Source organism: Plutella xylostella, chromosome 27 (genome assembly GCF_932276165.1).
Source record: "Plutella xylostella chromosome 27, ilPluXylo3.1, whole genome shotgun sequence".
Lineage (NCBI taxonomy): Eukaryota > Metazoa > Arthropoda > Insecta > Lepidoptera > Plutellidae > Plutella > Plutella xylostella.
Genome location: NC_064007.1, coordinates 1,657,814 through 1,682,506, shown reverse-complemented (window position 1 = coordinate 1,682,506; position 24,693 = coordinate 1,657,814). Strand labels below are relative to the sequence as shown.

The window sequence follows — 24,693 nt, the reverse complement described above, 5'->3', positions numbered from 1 at the left end:
AACAGATATTTCTTCGATCGTACCGAATTTTTTCGAACACCACAAAGGTTGGTCTGAATTAAATGTTCGGAACGGAATCTAAAGCAGATATTTCCATAAAGGATTTACATTAATCCGTTGATCCGTGTCGGCTTTTTGGATACAATCAACTGAGGGTGATATCAGTAGATAAGTGGGGGTTTTATCAGCTGTTTCGCTTCATTCGAGGGCCGACGACGGCACTGACTGATGATCATTTAGTGTGGTGAATCGAACAGACGGTCAACATGGCGCGAATGTTCCACACTTACACTAGGACCCAATGGGAGGCTGTGCTTAGTGTAAGTTTCACCGCCATTTGTCATCAAAATCACTATTTTGATTTCTTCCTTCATTTCATCCTCGTCAGATACTAGATTAACATCTGGTTTATCAATAAGGTTAACTGTATCATTAGGAACCACAGTTATATTGCCCACAATAGTTCTTTTTCACCCAAGGGGCCAAAGCCGTTTATTTCGTGCCCGAGGCAGGGTTTGGCGCCTCAGCGACATTTCCAGGCCATAAAAGAGCTATTTCATGCCTCTATTCACGTAAATGTCACCTTCTTTCAGAGCAAGAGTTATAATTGCCATGTGAGAAAAACTTATATTCGCCGTTTTGTTTCCAGCAAATGTCAGCGCAGCTCCGCGGGGAGCGTCCGGAGCGGGGCGAGCGCGGGGAGCGGGGCGGGTCGGCGGGGGGCGAGCGCGACGACGCCTCCAGCACCGGCTCCGAGCGGCTCTATGAACAGGACATCGCCATCTTGAACCGTTGCTTCGATGATATAGAAAAATTCATCGCCCGTCTACAACACGCCGCCGCCGCTTCTAGAGAGCTCGAGAGAAGGCGGCGTGCCAGAGGCGGAGGCCGAAGACAACAGGCCACAGGAGACGGCATGCTCGCCCTCCGCACCAGACCACCGCCAGAACGGGACTTTGTCGATGTCCTCCAAAAGTTTAAACTCTCCTTCAATTTGCTCGCTCGACTGCGCGCGCACATCCATGACCCTAATGCTCCGGAGCTGGTGCATTTCCTCTTCACGCCTTTAGCGCTGATTGTGGATGCAGCTCAAGATGCTGCAGAACGTCCGTTGCCTCCGAGAGTGGTACAGCCTTTGCTGACCAGAGATGCCCTGAATCTACTAGCAAACTGCGTGACGAGCAAAGAAACTGAACTTTGGCACAGCCTTGGTGACGCGTGGTTAATACCCAGGTGAGATTATTGGTTAGATTTTATCGTAGTTCATAAATTATTCTAACACGGAATGTCACTTGTGTTAAAGATATTTTAATGTTTACTTATCTGATCATGATAAACACGTGTTAACTCAATGTTACCTAAAGTGATACTTATTAAACGAATGCCTTTGATAATTTTGTTGTTGTTTCTATTCCAGAGAGCAATGGAAGACTTCGATTCCTCCATACCAGCCAGTATTCATGGATGGCTGGTCTCCAGACTACCAAGTAGATGACCAACCCCTACGCAGGTAACCTAACTTACCATTTCATAATGATTGAATTCGATGTATGTTTTAAGTGTTCCAAATGCTGTCACTTCAAATTTTAGCCCCATGAAATCAATATGAATTACGGTTTTCATTAAGTACTCTTTGTGATTCATGTCTCGATTTATTATTTTTTCTTCGCCATCATCGCAATCATCGCAAAACTGTTTCATTTTCATGACATTACATCCCGTCATTTTAAATATCTCAGTACCCTTGTCTGTTCAGTGTTTCACCATAACCCTCAACTACCATCTGGACCACCCAACAAATCTCTTGTGCCTCATCTACCATTTGTACAACTGTCCTTGTGTATGTCTAGACCATCACCACGCAGCCCGGGCGGGGGTCGCGGGGGTGAGGCGCGGGCGGCCGCGGGGGACGCGGCGGGGGCGGGGGCCGAACCCGGGTACAGCTATGAGAGGGACGAACCTGATCTTTATGGAGAGCAGTATGCACCGTATCCAAGGTTTGTGGCGTCTTTTGTTTGTTTTGTGCGGTGTGTCTTGTTGTGTTGTGTTTTGTAAGCAAATTGCATTCAAATGTGTATGACGCATGTCTCTTATCTTAATTTTAAGTAGTTCTGATAAATATGTTACCATTACTCAACATATCCATATGTAGGTATAAATAATTTACAGCAAAATAGATTTTTACTAAGAACATATGTAGGGTTTATTGCGACTATTTGCGACTCTTTTCGGTCACGAACAAGAATTAAATTATTAGAATTTTACTACGAATAATAACTACAAAATATATGTTATTAAAGTATGGCTTTTATCAATTTACAGAAATACGAGACCCCTTGGGCGAGGTGACTCAGGATCCATAGCGTCGTCTCCAGAAAGAGAGCCCACTTACCGCTCCGATCGAGATGATGGTAAGTTAAGATACTACATACCATACCTACTATTTATGTTTATAATAGTTACTTTTAACAATCTCAACTAGAATGTCATGAACAGCTTTATGTACTTATTCATTATCAGCCACCAGCAACGTGCACTGCAGTACCTATCTCTCTAGCTCTCTCTCTCTTCCTCAACTTATCATACTTACGTTGGCGCTGGTTATAATTTCAACATTAATATTTTTAGCATGACAAATATGTTCATTTCAATTTGGACTTAACATTTCATTGTTTTTGATGCCATTTTACAAACTCTTAATCCTCTTTTTCCCCCACATTTCCAGATGACCTAGGAGAAGCGTGGGCGCGAGGCGTGGCGGCGCGCGGCGGTCGCGTGGTGCGCGTCACCTACCCGCGGACTGCTAATAATGACAAGGAACTTACTGTCGTCAGAGGGGAATACCTTGAGGTAAGCATGAGTTTGATGTCTTCTTCTTGGTTTAACGTTTAATCCTAGGCATAGGAACGAAAAAATAAAAAGGTTTTCGTCCTCAAATCATTGGTGTGTGGTTCAAATCAATGTGGAATCATTTCTCCTATTGCCTTATTAAGGATTAAGTTTTTTGCTCTTTTCTGTATTATACTCTCTTACTCTTACTCTATTTCTTCAATGGCGCCTTTTCTACATATGAGACGCTTTTGCTTTTATATTTATGAAGGTTATTTATTTATGTATTCTTACATTACTAATATTACCATGTCTATTTTAACTAACTTTAGTAAACTGTTAACATTCCTCCCCATAAGAACCTTTTATTTGTTTTTTAAAGATTATCCCTACATTTGCTATTGAATCTTTGAATAGTTTTACTGAATTCACATTGCAAATGTTATTAAGACCCGTTTTTTCTCCCCAAGTAAACCAACTATTAATCATGAATCATGATCATCTAAAATTACTCAATTTCCTTGTTATTATAATTTTTATGATTTTGAAAATACCAAAGAAACCCCTATAAATATTATCCACATACGACCCAATGTACATCTGAGAGCACAAACGCGCACGCAAGCTTAGGCCCACAGCTAAGGCGACTGGGTTGCAGGTGCTGGACGACTCGCGCAAGTGGTGGAAGGCGCGCAACCGCCGCGGGGTCACGGCGCACGTGCCCCACACCATCGTGGCCCCAGACGAGCCCAGTCTGTACCCCAACCCCATCTACACGCACTATCAGGTAATGCACGCTCGCTGGCTTCTACTCACTGCGAGCTTTTGGCTCTGAATTTTCGCTCACTCGACATTTGCTAGTACCTACTCAAAGTTATTTCGTATTTGAACTGAAATATTGTAAGTAACTTACGAAATATATCATGCGTTGAGATTATGTCGATTGAGCGAAAATTTCATGTGTGTTACGATATTTGATTGCGATGTTTCAATGTCGTTGTCGTTAACTATTATGTCATCCATGTATTAAAAAAATAGTTTATTTGACTGTGTTAATACATAAATTTACTTAGGTACCTATCTCCTTGGACTACCTTCTATGTAGACCAATACGGGTATTTCCGTTTAGAAATATTTATGAGTAAATCTAGTAAATTGTGTAAAATATGTGTTCTTCTACTATTACAATTTGATAATAACCTTGAGCTAAATCCATATCGTGTATTTCAGGATACCGGCGGTCGTGGTTCTGGCGGCAGTTCGCCGACAGCGAGCGGCGGTGCGGGTAGGCGGGGGGAGCGGGGTGGGGAGAGGGCGGAGAGGGGAGGGGAGAGGGCAGAGAGGGGAGGGGAGCGGGGCGCGGCGGGGGGTGACGCGGGCGCCGACTGGGTGCGCCGCGAACGTCTTGGCAAGAAGGGCGAGTTCCGATACTTTTAGCCGCCAACCAAAGTGCTCTCAAGCATAAAGACATAGTCATAGTTTATCTATAACGCCTGATTAACTATTTATTGCATTCATAATGGCGGTATCAAGTATGTGGACTCGTCGTTTTGAGAGTGTGTGTGTGCATCGCTGCCCGTTTGTGAGTGTTTCCAACGCTTGTATGCGTGGGTGTGCTAATGTGGATTGTGCTACGCGGTGTTCTAGGCAACTTGTTCTATAAAAGCGAGTCTTCAATTTACAACAATCATTACAAACTGTAATTTAATTACTGTCTGAATTTCACTGTTCTGAAATACGTTTTACTTATTTACGATGCATAATTACAATAATATATTCAAAGCTAAAAAGTTTTTGATGCAAATGTATAGTTTATGAGTATAATACTTATATTCATAAAATATAAATTAATATATCATGTAACGGGGTGGGTGCTCTGCACCATAAAACAAATAATAATAATAATGAAGTGTACTTAATTTTAAAGCATAATATCGTATTTAAGGTAGATTTTTAAACTTTCAAAGCTGCAGAGCATCCACTCCTTGTAAACAAATTAGTTAATACTCCTTGTTGTACCTATTTACATTTTATACATTAAATTTTTTATCGAAATATTGTGTGTGATTGTTAATCCTCATTGACGCCCATAAACTGATTAAGATAAATAATTATCTCTTTGAATATTTTAACTGATAAGTACCTAATTCAAGTATACCTAATCACTAAATTTAAGCAACACTATTTACCAACATTCCAAAACCAATATCAAAATTATAAAATAAATTCTAAGTGGTGTTTAGCTTCAAGCTTGTGTGTGTATGGTAAGTGTCGCTAACTGTTTGTGCTTTATGTAACTAATTCATTAACCATTGGTGTGTACATAGTCTGCTGTGTATTCCAGACACCGTGGTACCGCCCCCGCCTCCGCCGCCGCCCCCTCTGCCTCCGACGCCTGAACCAGCCCCACGGAACACCGATACTATTAAATGTAAGTTTTTATTAGGAACCATCCTTTCTTATGCATAAATTCTTTTAATTTATTCCTCTCTTACCATAGTTAATTTTAATGCAGCCAGCAGTAATACATTCAACTTTAGTATCTAGTGTTAAACCTCCGAAAATTATCTGTACACATTAATTTTAATCAATTTGAGTTGTGGAAGTAAATTTTACCTTTTTGTTTCCAGCAACACGTTCAATGATAAGTATGGGCGAGGGAGATATGCAAGAGGAGTTGAAAGCTGTACTCACACTTTATCAGCAAAGGAAGAACAAACTCGATATAAAGAAAACTCCGGACATATTCATACAAAAAGTGAGTTATGCGCCATTTCCACAACTAAGCATGACTAAATTACTTCAATCTATACTTAAATCTGACGAATGCACCTCTTTCACCGATTTCACCTATAAAATAATCAAGAGTACTAGGATCCCATAAAGGTTAATTAACTTCTAGTAAATCTAGCAGAAAAACAGCAGGCTAGCTCTAAATCGATCGCTCCACGATATTATAAATTACCAATACTTTTTCCAGACATCAAGTCCAGATGAAATCGCAGCGTGGCTTGAAGCGAAGGGCTTCAGTGCAGCCACCCAACGCAAGCTACGAATGGCCGGCCACGAGCTATTCGCACTGAGTCGAGCTCAACTGGAGCTGTTGGTTGGAGTTGAGGAAGGCAAGCGTCTGTACAGCCAGGTCCTGGTCCAGAGGAACGTGAGCGGGGTGAGTCACGGTGAGGGATAGGCGAGCTATTCGGCTCTGTTGTAGTGTGTGTGTCTTTTGGTTCCTCTTAGTTTTAAGCCATATTTACGCTATGGTTGTTATTGACTAGCTCTTGCCAAGAGCCTCGCTTTACCTTAAACAGTAGCCTATGTATATAGCCAAAATACCCGGGGGTGTAAGCATTCTACGTGGAAAATGTGATCAAAATTGTACCATCCTTTTTCCCTTGAAAGAGTAGGTAATAAACATCCAGTTATCCACCCCCTAACTTACAAACTTTCATTTCATGTTCATAATATTAGTAAGGCAGATTTATATAATATTAAATTTGTTTTTGTTTGTTTAATTGCAGTACAAGACAACATCAGCATCGGAACTGCAGAGTATCTTGAGGAAAGTAAGAGAGAAAGTCGAGGTTTCGTAAATATAATACGCGGTATCATTACCTCGAGAGCAAAAAGTGAAGGAACAAAGATGGCGGTTCAGTCACGTGACAGACGATATGCACCCAGTGATGTGGAGTCGACTTGCTGACATATTTATGTTAATTATTTAGGTTTTATACAAATTTAATTAAGTACAAGGACCCAATTCTGGTGATTCCGGAGGTAATCTGAAGTAATCTCCAGGGTCTCCGAAGTTACCAGAATTGGGATCCAATCTGCCAAAACATTCCATTTAAAAAATCATTTTCGGGACAACCCACTGGTTGTAACTGGTTGTAATAACACTTTATTAAATGAAATTGCTACTGTAAGTATATTACATGTATGAATAAATAATAATTAAAACACCTGTAACAGTAAAACATAACAGTATATTTGTATCAAACTCTTAAAAATATTGTAAAATAAGATAGATTTATTCATGATCGTGACCATTCTACATATAATATGTTTTCACAAAAAGTAAAAAATATAGATAACAAAAAAACTAAAAGACAAACCTACTTACTATAACAACAACAAAAGAGTGCATTGCACTATTCCCGACTTACTCATTATTATCTAGATACTTAACATATCAAGGAAATTTTATGGAATATTACCTTGATTTATAAAAATAGTTTAATTCATACTTAAACTTAAAGTAGGTACCCTTTTGTACTCAGCTACAAAAAATATACTTATTTACAAGTAAATAATATAAATATAATGAGTATGGCACGATATGTTTCATATTATTTAACTAGATACCTAACTATAATCTAGAGTATTTTGTTGTAAATATAATGTTTAATAGTTATGTGTTATTTGTGTATTTCTGTCCCAATTTTTATAAACAATATAAAATAAAATATTCAGGCGTACGCAATACTCAAAGAAGTATTTCTATACATATATCCAGATAACTCCCATTTACAAAAAATACATTGTCCCTGTATTATAAATCATCATCATTTTTAAATGCCACATGTACATAGTCACAGTATCCATATTAAATATGTGCTTTTGCGACCCAAAATAATATATCAATTGCTTTACTACGTATTATGTACTTATTACTATTCTATACAGCTGCTCTCAGGGCTACATTTGTGTTTAAAATATACTTTCTAGGTTGCAAAAGGTTTAACTAATAGTTGTTTGAGAGTCTTGTCAGTCAAAAAGTCAAACATATCGGCGATTTGCAAGCCTCTTCTAATCTTGCAATTGGTTCTATGAATACGGGGTTTATTTATAAAGAAAATTTTTAAAAGTACCTATGGTTACTACAACTGATTAGGCGAATACATGCCAAATCCATTATGTACAACCAAATCATCGTAAAACCAAAATATTTTTTTCACAACCTAACTAAAAAGCGCCAACGAGACGATACAAAGAAATAAGATAATGTACCCATAAAATATGTGATTCAGCTAAACAATTGAACTTAACGTCCAGTTGAATTAAACAAGCACAGTACCTTTCCGTTCGATTGTTACGCCTCATTATTTTCTTCCTTTAGCCCGGCTAGTTTCAATTCTAACTCAAACTCTTACTCTATTGCATCTGCGTCTTGCAGCTATTAGCTCCGGTGGGCAATGCGAGCAGCAATGGCAGCTGTCAGGGCTGATCCTTTGCCACTGCCGTCTTCTGCACTCATTAGGGAAAACTGTAATGGGGTAAATGAATAATTTAATATGGGTACTAGGGTACTACAAAACGAAAACGGAAAATATTATCATATCATCCATATAAATGGAAGGTTTGATTTTGAATGAATTCAAACTGATCAAACACAAGTTATTAATATCTAGCCACTGCTTTTATCACATCAATCTCCACACATATGAAATATAAATGAAATAAAACTAAACTTCGATGACTTCCCGAACAGAACTATTTGCGATGATTCAATTTGATAAAAACCTTATTCAAGATCAAGCAACAGCTATCTAAATAAATCCGGTTAATGTTAAATAAGACTATTAACGTACCGAATGGTCTGGAGCGAGTAGTTGTATGTACTTCTGCAGCAGCCCCTTGAGTCGAGGATGCCGCTTGTAGACCGAGCCGTCCACCGCCACGGCTACGTGCTCGCGGTCCATCCGCTGGATCAGAGTCGATATGCCTGGTGACAATCATACGGGTATTTAGGTTAGTACAAATTAGTAAGAACTTCCGTACTTTGGTCATTTAATTTAGGTACAGTGCCTATTATAGTTATTAGCACCTATTATGTGCAGGAGGGACGGGATATGTAAAGTCTATAACTCTACAGTGTCTCGTAAACAAAGTAAATTCATAATCCTTCACATGTGTGTCTATTAAAATAAGCTAGAAACGAAGTCACATACCTCATTTTTAAAAAAAATCTGAACTAGGTACATCATGTAGCTAATTTAATTTTAATTTTAATTTTAATTTTAATTTTAATTTTAATTTTAATTTTAATTTTAATTTTAATTTTAATTTTAATTTTAATTTTAATTTTAATTTTAATTTTAATTTTAATTTTAATTTTAATTTTAATTTTAATTTTAATTTTAATTTTAATTTTAATTTTAATTTTAATTTTAATTTTAATTTTAATTTTAATTTTAATTTTAATTTTAATTTTAATTTTAATTTTAATTTTAATTTTAATTTTAATTTTAATTTTAATTTTAATTTTAATTTTAATTTTAATTTTAATTTTAATTTTAATTTTAATTTTAATTTTAATTTTAATTTTAATTTTAATTTTAATTTTAATTTTAATTTTAATTTTAATTTTAATTTTAATTTTAATTTTAATTTTAATTTTAATTTTAATTTTAATTTTAATTTTAATTTTAATTTTAATTTTAATTTTAATTTTAATTTTAATTTTAATTTTAATTTTAATTTTAATTTTAATTTTAATTTTAATTTTAATTTTAATTTTAATTTTAATTTTAATTTTAATTTTAATTTTAATTTTAATTTTAATTTTAATTTTAATTTTAATTTTAATTTTAATTTTAATTTTAATTTTAATTTTAATTTTAATTTTAATTTTAATTTTAATTTTAATTTTAATTTTAATTTTAATTTTAATTTTAATTTTAATTTTAATTTTAATTTTAATTTTAATTTTAATTTTAATTTTAATTTTAATTTTAATTTTAATTTTAATTTTAATTTTAATTTTAATTTTAATTTTAATTTTAATTTTAATTTTAATTTTAATTTTAATTTTAATTTTAATTTTAATTTTAATTTAAAACACACACGAGCTATCTTACATTTGTAATGGTTACGATTGGTTCGTAACGTTGGAATTTTTCTCGAATGGCATCTTTGTGCATATCCCCAAGGTCTAAACAGCCTTCCTAAGCTTGGCCATTTCCCACCACGTATAAACCCATAAGTTTCAACATCTGCAACATCAACAATCTGTCCTGAGGACGGAGGATCCACTTACAAACAGCAACAAGTTGCGCAGCGCGGTTTGAGATCAGTCTAGCAACGTGTTGCGCGACGAGTGCGTCGTCGCGGCTCCACCGCGCGCCCGCGCCCTCCGCCCCGCACACCTCCTGTAGCACCGCCAGTGTCCGCGCCGTGCCGCCGGCTTCGTTCTCTCTGAGAAACAGATTTTAATTATAATTAGATAAGAGGTTTGCGACCTAACGTAGGTATTTGATATGATCATAAAATTATGATAAAAGATGTTAATACTACGTAAAGACTAAACAGTCATTATGCCTCTTTTAAAATTTACTTCAGAAACAGACAGAACACCAATAACAGAACGAGGTCAACTGACTGTCAGTATGAATGTCCCACATGGCTCGATTTTAGGACCACTTTTATTCCATATACAAGTAAAATTAACAATAGACCGTGATGAGTTTGATAAATTCATGCAATACAATCTGTACGTACTCTTCAAAAAGGCTAAGGTGGGCAGTAAGAAGGTGCAGGCGCTCTGGAGCGGCGGGGAATAGCTCGTCTCTCGCTAGACGACGGAGAGCAGAAGACAGCAGGTCACCCAGGTACTTTCCACCGATGTACTTTTCGAATCTAAAATGTTAACATGAGTATAAGACAAGTTACCAAAGGAAAGCTGAGGACAGAATGGACGTACTGATAGAATAATGAATAATACACTGAAAGAGTTATCTGCATCTATAAAATTGATTTGAACTATTCGCGACTCAAGAATGTGTCTAATACCTTAGCGCCGTAGCCGTAGCGTATAGCTCTTCCAATAATATCACAACCCAACTAGTACTCGTAAGCGACTTAAATTGAACGAAAACTGGAAGGAAGGAATCAAAGATAACTGAAACACACACAAAGTCCAAAAACAACAAACTCACGTAAAACTAGTAGCCAGCAGCGACCGCGCGTCCACCTCATCATCATACTCAGTCCTCAGGTAGTCGAGACAGCCGTTGTCCCCGAACGCGCCCCACTCCACGTCCACCACCACGTCGCTGACCCTCTCGTGTTCTGTCTCCCAGTGTGTCACGCGGCTCGCCTTCTCCATGTAGCAGCCGTTGGAGCCCGTGCCTAGGATCACGCCGATCTGGAATGGGGGATTATAAAATTATGATAAATTTATTGTAAAATGTGATCGGATAGTTAAGTCCTATGGCGTACTGGAGCGAAAGCTGATCTCATGGGTCCAGCGCCCACAGAGCAGAGTAAGCAAGTGTTCTTCACTCGTTGGCTATTATTTTTATCACGATAATAAATCCAAATTCTGCTCTAAAGTGGTATTGTAAAATGAATAGGCTATTAATCCCCGGCATGAACCCATCTGTAGGAACAGAGTATTTTTTGTCGTATTTACAAGTACACCTGTAGTATCGTACCTGCGTAGTTCTCAAACGAATTAGCCGATTTTAGTAATAAATAGGTAAAATTAAAAACCGAAGTCAGACGTTTTAGCACGCCATGGCATCAAAACCCTTACCCCAACATCAGGATTCAGCTGCGCCCCCGCAACCAAGGTCCCCGTGGTATCATTCAGCAGCACCTGCACCGTGACCTTCAGCCCTCGCTCCCGGAGACAGGTCTGCAGCAGCGCCGCCACGTCCACGCCCGCCATGCCCGCGCAGTTGAAGCTCTTAGTCCAGGTTATGAGCTCTCCGGAGGAGATGTTGTGGAGCTTCATGGGGAAGGAGAATGTGAAGCCTGGAATGGTAGTGGTTGAATTGAAATTTAATTTGTTTTTATAGAAAAGTCGTGTTATAAGTTCGGTAAGATTGTAAGGTTATTTGATCTCCGAGCAACTGTAAGTCTACTCTAGATTATTGCATTGGATGACGGAGGGGTAAGGGGAAATGCTATAATGAAGCCAGCTAGCTACTAGGAAGAGAGAGTATGAATTTGCTGAGATCCCTGACACTGAGTGTAGATTTCGCTGTGTAGACTAGGTCCTCCTACGACAGGAGGTTGATAACTTTACTCACCTAATGGCATTTCCTCCTTCTCCAGTCCCTCAGTGATGACGAAGTCCTGCACGCAGTCGGCGAGGAAGTTGAAGAGGTCCACCCCGGGGCCCAGGCGGAGCTCGTCACTGGAAGCAGGCAAATTATAATTATAATTTCGCATAGTTCATTATGATATCGCAAGCTCAGAACGAAAGGGGCTCTATCTCTCAAAACTTTACAAAGTTATGGAAGAGAAAAAACCTCCTCCATTCAGAAGGAAAGATTTATTTATTTATTTATAGACACTTTATTGTATACACAAAACAAAGACAGAAAAAGTAAGAAGTACACGAAGGCGGGCTTATTGCCAAGAAGCAATTTCTTCCAGCCAACCCTTGATCCTCAGGCGAAGCTGGATGTCTGGATTTGTACTTATAGCATCTATGACACTGACTACTACTACTGACATGTAGGACGTGCTTCTTGCATAGTAGTCTTCGGTATATCTTCGAAGGATCCATATCTTGACTTGTTAGCTTGCCCATATCGAACTTAGATCTAGCCACATTACGATGGTAATGATAATGACTACCTATATCAATAATAACATATCGATGATAGATCGATCTGATATCGCCATATTAGAATGGTACCAAAACAAACGAAGGATCCCCTCACCTGATGTGGTACTGCTTGACGTCCTCCCGCACCAGCCGGCCCGCCTCCAGCTCCAGCAGCAGCACGCGGAAGTTGGTGCCGCCCAGGTCCAGCGCCAGGAACACTCCTTGCTCTGAGGATGGAGATTAGGTGAGGATTTTAGTAGGGACTGAGCCGAAGCCGTGAAGGTTTGATGGGGTTCAAGGTTATCTAAGCTAACTTTTACTTTAATCATGACGACTGAATGGCGTAGTGATTAGTGACCCTGGCTGCTATGGTGAAGGTCTCGGGTTCGATTCCCGGTCGGGACAGATATGTGTTTAAAGACAGATATTTGTACTCGGTTCTTGGGTGTTAATATGTATAAAAATATGTACCTATTGTATCTGTGTACATGTATCATCTGACCGATACCCATATCACAGGCTCTGCGTAGCTTAGGGTCGGATGGCCGTGTGTGAGATGTGATGTATGATCAGTATGATCAACAGTTAAAAATGCACAAATTACATAAGTAGGTGAAAATGTAGCCGTATTTTATTCGTGCAAACTGTTCAGAGATACTTATCGTTTGTTAAGTACCTAACGATCACTGGCTTCCTATAATAAGACCATGAACTTTTCTCTTGTCTAAAGCCATTTGAGCTTCTTAGCATAAAGTAGCTATACTAAAGAACTCTTTAAAAATTTAGACCGCACAAGAAAATTGTATATATAAAATGGACAGCGTTATCAATTCAAATGGATGTATTTGTGAACATTAGCCGACATAATTTAGGGTTTGGTCAAATTGAGTTCCTCCATATCACGATGAATAAAGTCTCCATATCACCTACCAGTGCCATCAGGCAACTCCGGCACATAAGTGTTCTCCATCTGCAGACTGGAGGGCCTCTCCTGCAGCCCCGCCTCCAGCTCGGCCGCGAACACCGCAGCGGTCTTCCGGAGCACTGCACCATTCACTTGCAGACCTTGGAGCCGGACTGCTATCTGGAGAGAGGAGTTGACGGCTTAGACAAGTAAACCACATATCCCTGGTTGAGGTTTGATTGATGTGGGGAGTATGGAAATGATGGCTTTGGATTCTTGGACTGCTATCTGGAGTGAGGGATTCAGGGTTGAGTGATGTGGGAGTACCGACATGATTGCTTTTGATTCTTATTGTGTAGGTGACAAACAGAAGAGGTACTTAGATCAGAAGGTTTAGCACGGAACGCAAGACGCGCACGTCAAGACGTGACAAAAGTTATCCGATGTGAGTGAGCTACTACTGACTATTGAAACGTCTTGGCGTAAACTTTTATTACGTCTTCGCGTCTTGCGCCCCATTGCTAAGCCTGTGTTTTTCACCGTAGCCAAAGGATTGGGTAGTCAAATACAGTCTGGGCAAAAGTAGGCCTCCAGCATTTATATACATGCAAAATTCTGTACAAGATAGGTACAATCAGGAAAAAAACACGGGTCAGCATTTTCTCAGTTAAATCCGTTTGGTAGGTAGGTAAAAAAGTACCTTCCTATCCCAGCGATATTAAAGCGACATCAAGTTGAGCAAACTTGGATCGATAAACTTTTAATTTTTAATCGAATCTTAACTTTCGATTCTCATTAGTAGCCGGGTGATGGATGCCATCATCAATTACATTATTTACTCGAGTTCGAAATACTTACAGAAGTTTGTTTCTAACCCATACGGTCTAACAATAATAATAATAATAAAGATGGGAAAGTCCCTTGGTTTGTCCTTTCGGAATGTGTTTTTGTGTGAATATAAGCTAAGATATAGCTGACTATTTTCGCTTTCCCTCTACGTCATTCGTCACCTCATTAAACGACTAGATCGTCAAGATACAACCCTCATGTCAAACAATACCTACTGATAAAATCGCGAGAGCCCCTACAACTGAACGCATATGTAAAAATGACGTCAGAAACAGTTTCTATAACAAATATACTGATCTAATTTAGGAAGAAGCTTTGGTATTTTTTTCATTTCATCTACCTAATACAAATATATTTATTTGAAATATATTAGCGCTCTGGTAGTTACAATCCATCAGATAACAGCAGCTATGGTGTTTATGTATTATGTACACGGACGTACATTATGTACCGGACATATTTAATCGCTACATTACATTTGATGACTTGACAATCCTAAGCTTATCTCAACATACATACTAATACATAATTATTTTTAACTCTTGCAGTTTCTACGCACTTATTAATCAACTGACGAGATGCGAGGGTTATCAAGCAGAAGGCAGTAACTGTTTCAAGATGAAACCGTGGCGGTGGGTTATCGCGGGAAAGTGTGTAACTACTGCAACGTGTCAACTTCACGTGCCTACATATTAGCACTTCATGATTTTCTGTAGTAGGTATATATATTCGACGACCGAATGGCGTAGTGGTTAGTGACCCTGACTACTGAGCCGAAGGTCCCGGGTTCGATTCCCGGCTGGGGCAGATATTTGTTTAAACACAGATATTTGTTCTCGGGTCTTGGGTGTTGATATTTATATTTAGTATCTATCTATCTATGTATTTGTGTAGATATATCAGCTGTCCGACACCCATAACACAGGTTCTGCCTAGCTTGGGGTCGGATGGCCGTGTGTGAGATGTCTCCACATATTATTATTATTATTATTATATTATTGTAACTTTTGAATCTACCTACCGGTTCAGTCAGAAAACGAAAAATACCTAAGTACATACTTACTAATAACTTGAGTGTGAGTTTTAATAAAAAAAAAAAAAAAAAAAACACGCACTCACGCCTTGTACTAATGTACTCCCTTGCGGGGTAGGCAGAGGTGCATTGCTGCACCCACTTTTCGCCAGAGTGTTATGTTAGTCCCAATGTAATAGGGGGCGGGCCTATTGCCATGTAACGGGCACATCCAAGACCCAAGAACAAATATCTGTGTTTAAACAAATATCTGCCCCAGCCGGGAATCGAACCCGGGACCATCGGCTCAGTAGTCAGGTCACTAACCACTACGCCATTCGGTCGTCAGTTTGTTTGTTTGTGAGTTTTAATAATTTACGCAAATAGATATTGCTATTTATTGCGTTATCATCTGCACCCAATGTTCATAGCATGACTCTTCTCGTTACAGAAGTAGTTAGGTACTGTTCCTTGGCATGACTTCTTCAGGAATTTGTTTAATCATAGTGGCCGCTAAAGGCGCTAGTTAGTATCCCTTTCGAACCTGAATGATACACGATGATACAAATGTGTGCTCGATTTGTATGGGTTACTGAGGGTACACCTCAGACCGCGTTGTTCTATGGTTTACTGTTGTTAACTATGTACCTCTGACTAACTATCTATCTCTGATATTTCATAAATCTTAAGGGCAACACTACCCGTTTTCTTAATTTATTTCTCATGACTAGTCTGTCATAGTAATAATTATAGTGTAGTGAGTGTGGGTGTGTGAAGTGAATCGAAACGTCACGTCAAGTCCGTCGTAAACATTGCCTCGTGTCGCTCAAGAAGTCATACACGAATACAAAGTAAGTTATTATGGCATTATACTGTTTATCACTCGGCAAAAAGAGAATCAAGTAATCAACGATAAAACAAATATAGTTTTCCGCCCTTTTTTGAGCAAATATCAAAATATTCTACCAATATCTAGTTAAGCATACTTAAATGCTATTTTAGCTAAGCAGATTCTTCGTAGTGTAACAAAAATACCACTTCGATATAAACCTACTCAAACTTTGTTGTGGTAATAATACATGTGTAAGTGTGTATTTGTGTATATCATTTGACAGTCCACATACTTAGTAGAAAACTTTCAGTTCGCGTCGCGCAAAGATATTTACAACGGAACACTTCTAGGTTGATAAGCGCAAAATTGCCGACGAGATCCATAAAATTATCTTTATAACTGGCTTATATAATACGGTTTTATAACCAGTGCAGGCGACAAACATCATAATATCAGTGTGGTAAAGCTACTTGGTATAATATATATTGTGTTTTATACCTAAATACCCAACGATGTTTTAATACGAACTAGATGGAATGGATGGATACTAAGTATAAATTGTTGTAGGATATTATATTTAAGTAGTACATATTTAGTTTTCCTCGCTGAAATTGTCTTAACTAAGTTCTTTTTTTTTTTGCACTCCCATACAATTTACTCCCTGTTACCTCCTGTAGGTTGACTGGTAGAAAATGCTTTTAGCATTAAGTCCATCTAATTGTACATAATTACTTTTGTATATTGTGCAATGAAGAATAAATAAATAAATGGAGTGTCAGTACAAAAGAAACGTCTTAACAATAATACACCCCTACTTCTACCACTGAGCTCTTATTTTGAATTAGTTTTGTTAAATGATTTGTGACTTTATTTATTGGTTTCTTTAGATTAAACTTAAAATGATTTGACAATAAACAAAATGCGGACAGTTTGTTGTATCTTGTTCGTATATTGTTAATCTAAGTAAATATCACTTGCAGTGACTTTGTATGATGTGCATGATAATATTATAGTGCCTATACCTACTAGGTATTGTAATATACTTTAAATACAATACACATAAACGGATTACTAATATCTGTATGTCTTCTTATGATGGTGGGGTAGGCTATGTAGGTATTATGTTTTAATTCTTAAATAGTTTTAATACGAGTATACTTAATACAAATAAACAAGTAGGTAAACAAACGGATATCGTTGGATTGTCCGGTGTGGAGCCGACTATACAGTGTGTCCCGTCCAATGGAAAGGGGTGACTCAGGCGATCAATCTGATACAATTTTCGTTCTATGACTTTTGGAAATTCACGAAAAAAATATTTACTTCTCCACAGTAATTGGCCACGACGTCATAGAACAAAACTTTCTTTTGATCCACTATTTACGGGACAACTTGTAAGAGATCGCTCTTAGCGATAAGGCCGCGTATTGTTCATTGCTTCTATTCTAGTTTATAATAAGTATTTTTTGTATGCTTTGCTATTTGTGGTGAGTGACCAATCCTATTTAAATTATAAAGGCGAAAGTTTGTGAGTATGTGTGTGTGTATGTTTGTTAGTTCTTCACGTCAAAACGGCTGAACCGATTTTAACAAAATTTTGTACTGAGCTTAGCTGACACCCTGGATTAAACCATGGCTTCATTTTAACGCGGAATTCCCACGGGAAAACTTTATAAGGCGAAGCCAAGCTCGCGGGAACAGCTATTAAAGTCATATATTCTCTTCAATGTACATATTAGGCTGAAGAAGTGGAACCCCTACTGACCTTCTGCGCCCTCACGGCGTCGCTGATCTTCAGCGGCGGCGCCAGGAACTGCTGGTCCCAGCCGGGGTCGGCGCGCCCGTTCATCATCACCACCGCTCTGTGGGAGAACAGATGATTTGTATGAGGTAAGGTACTTCTATTCTATTCTCTGTGGGGGTATAGATACCTGCACCTGGCTCTCTCGAATAGAATCTTTGTGCATATCCAGTAATGCAGGTTTCCTCACGATGTTTTCCTTCACCCTAAGAGCCATGATATACATTGTACTTAAGTTAAAAGAACTCATTGGTACATTTCAGCGCCGGGATTCGAAACCGCATCTCTGGCGTGAGAAACGGGAGCTTACCCGACTGAGCTACCACCGCCACCGTTCCAGGTACGGTACTTAATTTGTTCACAAAAAATGCAGTCTGACGTTTATAGAACTTAATTTGTTAAAATTATGATCTTATCATTGACAGTGATTTTTTCTAGAAAACATTATGGATCAAATCTGAAATAAATAAGAAAAAAAGTTGTTTCGTAGTAAGTTCAAGTACCTACCTATGTTATACCTTATACTTATAACGTATGGATGATGGGACATATAAGTATGTATGTAAGTCACGATGATTCACACGGGTGTCTTAACTGATTGAGTCAATCGTTAATCTAAGACGAGACCTTAGAGCAGCATCAAGGATATCTACTCACCAGACGGTAGGATATTGTGTATATTATGGTACTTAACTATGTTATGTATGTTATTGCACTATATTATATTCAGAATGAAATTGGCACGTTTTATGTAAAATATAATTAGCTACGGCTTACCTACTTAAATCCGTATAGGTAATATTAATTATTATTTTAAAGACCGATTAAGTTCATGCGGAGTGCGAGTTTTCCGCGAATTTTCAAAAGTCGTAGAACTAACGTAGGTAGTCTAAACTAAAATAACCCTTTGTGCCTATTGTTTAGACCAGAGCTCGCCCTTTTTTAACACTCTGTATAAGTAAAATGGAACTGTTTACTCCTGCATGGTAGCACTATAGGAGACACCAACTATCATCCATCTTCCGACCCCTGTTTTTCTTTACAGCCATAAGTTCTGTTCTCTGACGGGCACTTTAATTAATTATAAAAGTATTAATGACGCAGGCACCACTGTTTTTAAACGTAGGTATTCCTAGTTATCAAGTTGAATGTCTGTTTCGCGTCAACAAAACAATAAAACTTTTGATAACCTCCAGATTGGATGGAAGAATCGGCGATCTCGTTTCTTAATTAACTACAACATAAGGTCAACCATGTGAAAGAAAAAAATCGTGGAAAAATGACCTCGTATCTAATCTACAGAGGGTTGCAAAAATGGTATGGTAAGCTAAAAGGTGGTTAGACTCAGGGGGCTACTATACCCTTTTTTGCAACACCCTGTATATCTAGATTCACTGAAGCAAACTAATGGTAGATTCAAACAGTTCTTTCTGTATACTAGGACTAGAAGTCTTTGGTACAGTCAGGTGAAAAAATCATTACTTGTACTTAATTACTATTATACTAGTTACAAATAGCGACTACCATGTATAAATTACATAGGTACACTAGGTACTACAATGATTGCCGCTTCATACAATATAAATAAATCATTTTTAATCAACACACAGTCTAGCGAGCGCTGATGTGATGGAAAACCATGAAAATGTATGCACATTTAACACATGTCATGTTTACGATTGTGACGTCACAACAAGCCCACCGCGCGCCCACCGCCCACTATGTTGGGCCAACACTCAGACAAACACTGGACCCAACATTGGACAGACATAGAATGTAAAACTCGTAAACAACGCATCTTCAATAAAGTCTACAAGCAACTTACGTAAGAACTGAATTAAGTACTTAAATCTGAATGTATTTGAATTGATTAAGTAGTATTTATTTTTGTATATTTTTCTACTGTCTGCGTTTAAAAATAAATAACGTTGAAATTAAAATCGAGAGCGTAAAACTGCTGTGCCCTACATAATATCCTACAGAGTGAATATTTATCGGTGATACAGCTGAAAAAAGGCCGATCTCTATCAGTACCTACCTATATAATAGACCTACGGCGCTCGTTACCGACGTAGATAAACGTCACTATATCGCGATTAATCAAAAATACGGCACTGTGATTGGTAGGACGAATTTGACGATTAAACGAGTTTATAAACGGACGTTGATGTCTTACCCGTGTAGCCCTACCTGCAATTATTTACTCTGTTTTTTTTTTTAATACAACATCCAGAGCCATTATTTACTCTAAAAACCTTTAACCAGCCACAGCCGTGCCAAAAAAATCCTTCAAGCGCCACTCTCCCATTTCTCATCTCAGATTCCCTGTCACCCCTGACCCTCGCTGATGTCTCTGCAATCTGGGTCACAGTCAGGGTTATCAGCTGCTATCTGGTGACCCCCCTCCCCCCCCTCCCTGCCTCGTCGTACCCCAGGGTGCGGGGGACGGAGGAGAAAAACAAGTTTTATTGACACCCTCTGAGTGTTTTTGCGGAATATGTTTTAGTTTTTTGTTTTTTTTTTCTGAACTTTTTAATTAGGTGCACTAAACACTATTTCAGAGGTCTGTGAGGCATTTTTTGTTGGTGGTAAAATATGCTAATATTCTACTTAAATATAAATAACGTTTTTGATAAGAGTTTCCGAAATCCATAGTTATATCTGTACGCTATCGCTATGAACAGATAATAGCAATTATATTTTATCGAGATACATGGGTACTTATTTTTGTTTCTATGACGATTTGGTTTATGTACGTAGGTAAGTACTTTGTCTGTCTACTATTAAGGTTAGCGTCTACCTATCGGTATCGTACGTATCGCACCAAACGGATTGTCATAAATGTATGGAGAAACGGCGCCGGCAATGCCCGAAGAATAAACGCACGAACGCATGAATGCACGAAGAATACTGAATACGATGCATGCCGGCTGCAGCATCCGTTGCGTGCGATGCTAAAATGTGGATTTGATTATTTCATAAATAATTAAATTAGGTACCTTTAAAGACACTTGCACAATCAGTTACTTAATAGTAATAAATAACTTCGGCCACACCGATACAAAGTGAATATAAAGGGTGTTTCTTTCTTTAGTATTCTATTCCTGTGAGTTTTCGGTAATATCGGTGTGACTGACACACATTTTATTTGTGGAGAGTTTTGTTTTAAAACATTTTCTAAGCGAGTTTTTGTGTGCAAGATCACATTGATTCAAAACATTTCACAACTTTGAGTACCTAGTTACCTATTAGTATCTACTGTGGCAGATAATCAAGAAAGTAATTAAAACCAACTTTGCTAATTAGAAATAAATATACCTGAATTAATAGCTATAAAATGATATACTTAATACTTACTTAAGTAAGTAAGTAATAGGTATAACATTCCGGAAATCTATGGCTGTTAAATCTTACAAAGCATTCAGAACAAAAAGCATTATTCCTTGTACCTATCTAGGTTAATTGCCTCTGAAGTTATATTGAATACCTAGGCGGGACGTAATAAGCTATGAGCTTAATTAACCTTCTTATAACACCGTGATTTTTACAACACTCCGTTACGGAGTCTCCGTATAAAACCTTTACCAACCCTTATACCCTTTTTCACGAGGAAAGATATCTGACAGGACCCTTATTACATTCGAATAAGGGTAGTTATTGTTTGTATCACATGTCTTTCCCCGTGAAATAAGGTATAGGGAGATGAAAAACTGCTTTTGCATGCTTTGTATACCAAGAATTAAGATGAGTCCATTGACATATAGAATATATATTATTGGATGAGTCTTATATTTTTCACGTGAGTATTTGTGTGTATCCCATAGCTCTGAATGGGATGTTCTGATTGGAATGCATTTTTTGTTTTCATTGCAATATTTCATTCAACAAAACGATTGTTTTTTTTTTCAATTTATATTTCGCAATTAGTTGTGGCTATATTTAGTTAGCAATGCACGCATATCTGGTAAATAGCTGAATCAATTGTGATATTCGCATAAATTCGTCCATCCATTTTGGACCTACGATAACAGACACACAGAATTGAACATACACACGTCAAACTTACACCTATTCTATTTTCTGTCAGAAATTATAGTGAAACCTCGTAACTAAAACCTAATATCTACTAACTTAACTCATCAATGATGTCGATTCTGAAGGCAGAAATTCTAAATTTAGAGATGTCAAAACCTGAATTTCTTTGTTTAAAATTCGACTCTATGATTGTTTACGTAAATGTCATTTTATGCTAGCAATTTTTTTTAGTTTGACAGCGTTAAAATTAGAATTTCTGTCTTCAGAATCGACATCAATGGCTCAGCATGCATAGACCATACTAGTCTAGCCATAAGACCTCGGTCTGAATAACCACTAAGCTAAATAAGTAATAGGTAAGTACTTGTCCCTCTAGTCAAACTAGTTTTGTAATTGATTATACCTGTGTGCTGCGTGTAACTTTCATAGTAATTCTCACACTCAGACACCACCTTTTTCTGATTTTTTTGAGCACACAAAGTTCGAAAGAAAATAAAACTAAGAAGCTATGTACTTACTACGAGTACAATGTTTGACTTTCTTTATCTTCACGATAACATTTTTGGCTTCATTGAAACAAATTAGTTAGCCCGTAGCAAGATTCACGCACATCTTCGTTTGCTTACTACTAGTTACTACGTACCTAGTTATCATTCTGTATACTCACTATGCCTTCGCAGATTCTTGCATTAGCTTATACAGTTGTTGCAAAATTGGTATACTAAGCCGAAACCTACATGTGCAGCATGGTATATCTAAGCCCGAAACTGAAATCAGAATTTGGAAATTCGAGAAAAAAAAAAACATTTTCCATAGTAAAAAGTCACGTGACCAACAAAGTTTCTATGGAAAATATATTTTTTTTCGCGAATTTTTTATTTCTCATTTCTGTTTCGGGTTTAGATATAACATGCTGCACATGTAGGTTTCGGCTTAGTATACCCTTTTTGCAACACCCTGTATTTATGGTTTAGAAAAGACTCTCACTAACAATAGTAGTCTCTAGTACTTTTATTCCAATGCAATACGTGTACGTCATTTATGCAATTTGTGTTTCAATCAAGGTTGCCAAGAAGAGATCGCTTTTAGCGATAGGGCCGCCTATTGTATTGTAACATCTAAAAACAGGTACAGGGCACTAACATAGGTACATAACGTGATGCGATACGTCATAACGTCATAGTGTGATGGTAAATAAATAAATAACATAGCCCTACCTCTTGTTAGGTATGCCTCCAGCTATAAGCGATTGACAAAAATAATGTCACTGGTTTACTACGGTGACAAACCCTACTCCTACTCTAGTGTTTGTAGGAAGATAGCACACCTCTTCCATTGCTCTACTGGACCTTTTCAATTAAAGTTTATTTAAGTGCAATAGTACTCAATTACTGCAGTCCACACTCAATCAACTGATCATGATATATGGGACTTTAACTGACATCCGTAGTGCCATGTTTATTGCTGTGCATTGTGATTTGTGTGGTGTAGTGTAGTTAACATTTATTATGAGAGAAAATGCTTTAAGCTATGCCTTCGGGCAGCTTGAAAACATCTGACAGTCGGGTTGCCCACTTACCCGACAACTCTCTCAGCACAAGCTTGCTTGTTTTGGGGTCCACCAACCCGCACTTGGCCAGCGTGGTGGACTAGGCCTAAAACCCTTCATTCATCGGAAGGAGACCCGTGCCCCAGCAGTGGGGACGTGATGGGTCGTGATGTGATGATGAGAGAAAAAGCTGGAGTTTTGTGGTAATACTTTCGGAGAATGGTTCCTAAGTACTTATATCCAGCAGTGGACTAAGTAGTCTGGTAATGATTACGAAATAAGAGAAGTCATGGTACTTACAAGGTTACGTTAAGGATAAGTAGGATAACTAACATTAATAAAAACAACAAGGGGTGATTAACACGTTAATTAAGAAAACGGGATCATAGAGTAGAGTCGTGCTAAGCGATCATAAACTTCGTATTTTGTAAGTACACCCCCTGTCGTTTGCCACCACATGAATAACAAGTCAGTCACCGATAATGTTCGCTGATGGTCTACACATGATAAAATAGCTTCGGGGTATCTAAATGTGGCCCGTTTTATCTGGTAGACGCAGATTAATTACTTATTTCTTCAGATAAGTATTGTCAAATCTAATTTACCTTTATCGAAACGATTTTACACGCATAGTAAAGCATTCTACTCGTATGTGTTATGTATTTTAGTATAACACGAGTATTTGCATTATAATTTTTCACATTATGAGTAGATTATTCGAATCACTTAGATAAATAAAACGAATGTTAATCGTTGTTTACATTTAGCAACCGGTTACGTGAAATGTTTTCATTGGCTCCCCCCAGGGGTCAAGTTTAGGTCCGCCTCTATATATCATTAATATTCTTATCATCAGATATACTTATTTATGTAGTTGGCGTTTTTGCAAGGGTACCTAGGTACACCAAAAAATTTGTTTTCAGAGAAAATTCACACACTTCATGCTAAGTACTTTTAAATCTGTTTTAAATTATGTAAAATAAACTGTAATAGGTGCGATTCTAATGCATGACTGTCTAATTTCAACCATGAGAATAAAATGTCCTATGATTGCTAGGAAACTGCGACACTGTAGATGTTGCAAGTAAACATCAAAACTATTTCGATTGCACAGATGACTAGATATTTTTTTATAGTTGTCTGTTTGTATACTCACATTGATCAAGCGTTGAACCGGCGTGTGGCGTCGAAATAGCGTCAAGGTCGGCACGGAGATAAAATTTAACGTAGTTTAACGTGTGTCTAGTGTGAGTGTTCGCGCACGACTGACGGCCAATGACGACTTGGAGCTGGTGCTTCCAGCTGAGCACTGATATCCTATGA

The 24,693-nt window shown here is 37.8% G+C and overlaps 2 protein-coding genes across 2 annotated transcripts in view; one reads left to right on the top strand and one right to left on the bottom strand.

Annotated features, from left to right (window-relative positions):
• Window positions 1-7,775, top strand: part of LOC105387420 (epidermal growth factor receptor kinase substrate 8-like protein 1) — a 17,335-nt gene extending 9,560 nt beyond the window's left edge. Inside the window, exons 6-16 of the mRNA XM_048630729.1 lie at window positions 650-1,233; window positions 1,418-1,510; window positions 1,851-1,997; window positions 2,323-2,411; window positions 2,726-2,850; window positions 3,488-3,616; window positions 4,060-4,114; window positions 5,174-5,260; window positions 5,460-5,587; window positions 5,810-6,008; window positions 6,351-7,775. Of these exons, the coding sequence (XP_048486686.1) occupies window positions 650-1,233; window positions 1,418-1,510; window positions 1,851-1,997; window positions 2,323-2,411; window positions 2,726-2,850; window positions 3,488-3,616; window positions 4,060-4,114; window positions 5,174-5,260; window positions 5,460-5,587; window positions 5,810-6,008; window positions 6,351-6,532 (1,818 nt within the window). The 3' untranslated portion in view covers window positions 6,533-7,775. The remainder of the gene's footprint in view (window positions 1-649; window positions 1,234-1,417; window positions 1,511-1,850; window positions 1,998-2,322; window positions 2,412-2,725; window positions 2,851-3,487; window positions 3,617-4,059; window positions 4,115-5,173; window positions 5,261-5,459; window positions 5,588-5,809; window positions 6,009-6,350) is intronic.
• LOC105397357 (hexokinase HKDC1) lies at window positions 6,796-24,693 on the bottom strand. Its single transcript, XM_038110377.2, has 11 exons — window positions 24,527-24,693; window positions 17,751-17,847; window positions 13,319-13,472; window positions 12,504-12,615; window positions 11,865-11,971; window positions 11,366-11,586; window positions 10,767-10,975; window positions 10,330-10,467; window positions 9,869-10,026; window positions 8,421-8,554; window positions 6,796-8,095 (listed from the first exon to the last, which is right to left on the bottom strand). The coding sequence occupies exons 2-11, from the start codon at window positions 17,835-17,837 to the stop codon at window positions 8,009-8,011; spliced, it is 1,407 nt and encodes a 468-aa protein (XP_037966305.2). The 5' UTR covers window positions 17,838-17,847; window positions 24,527-24,693; the 3' UTR covers window positions 6,796-8,008.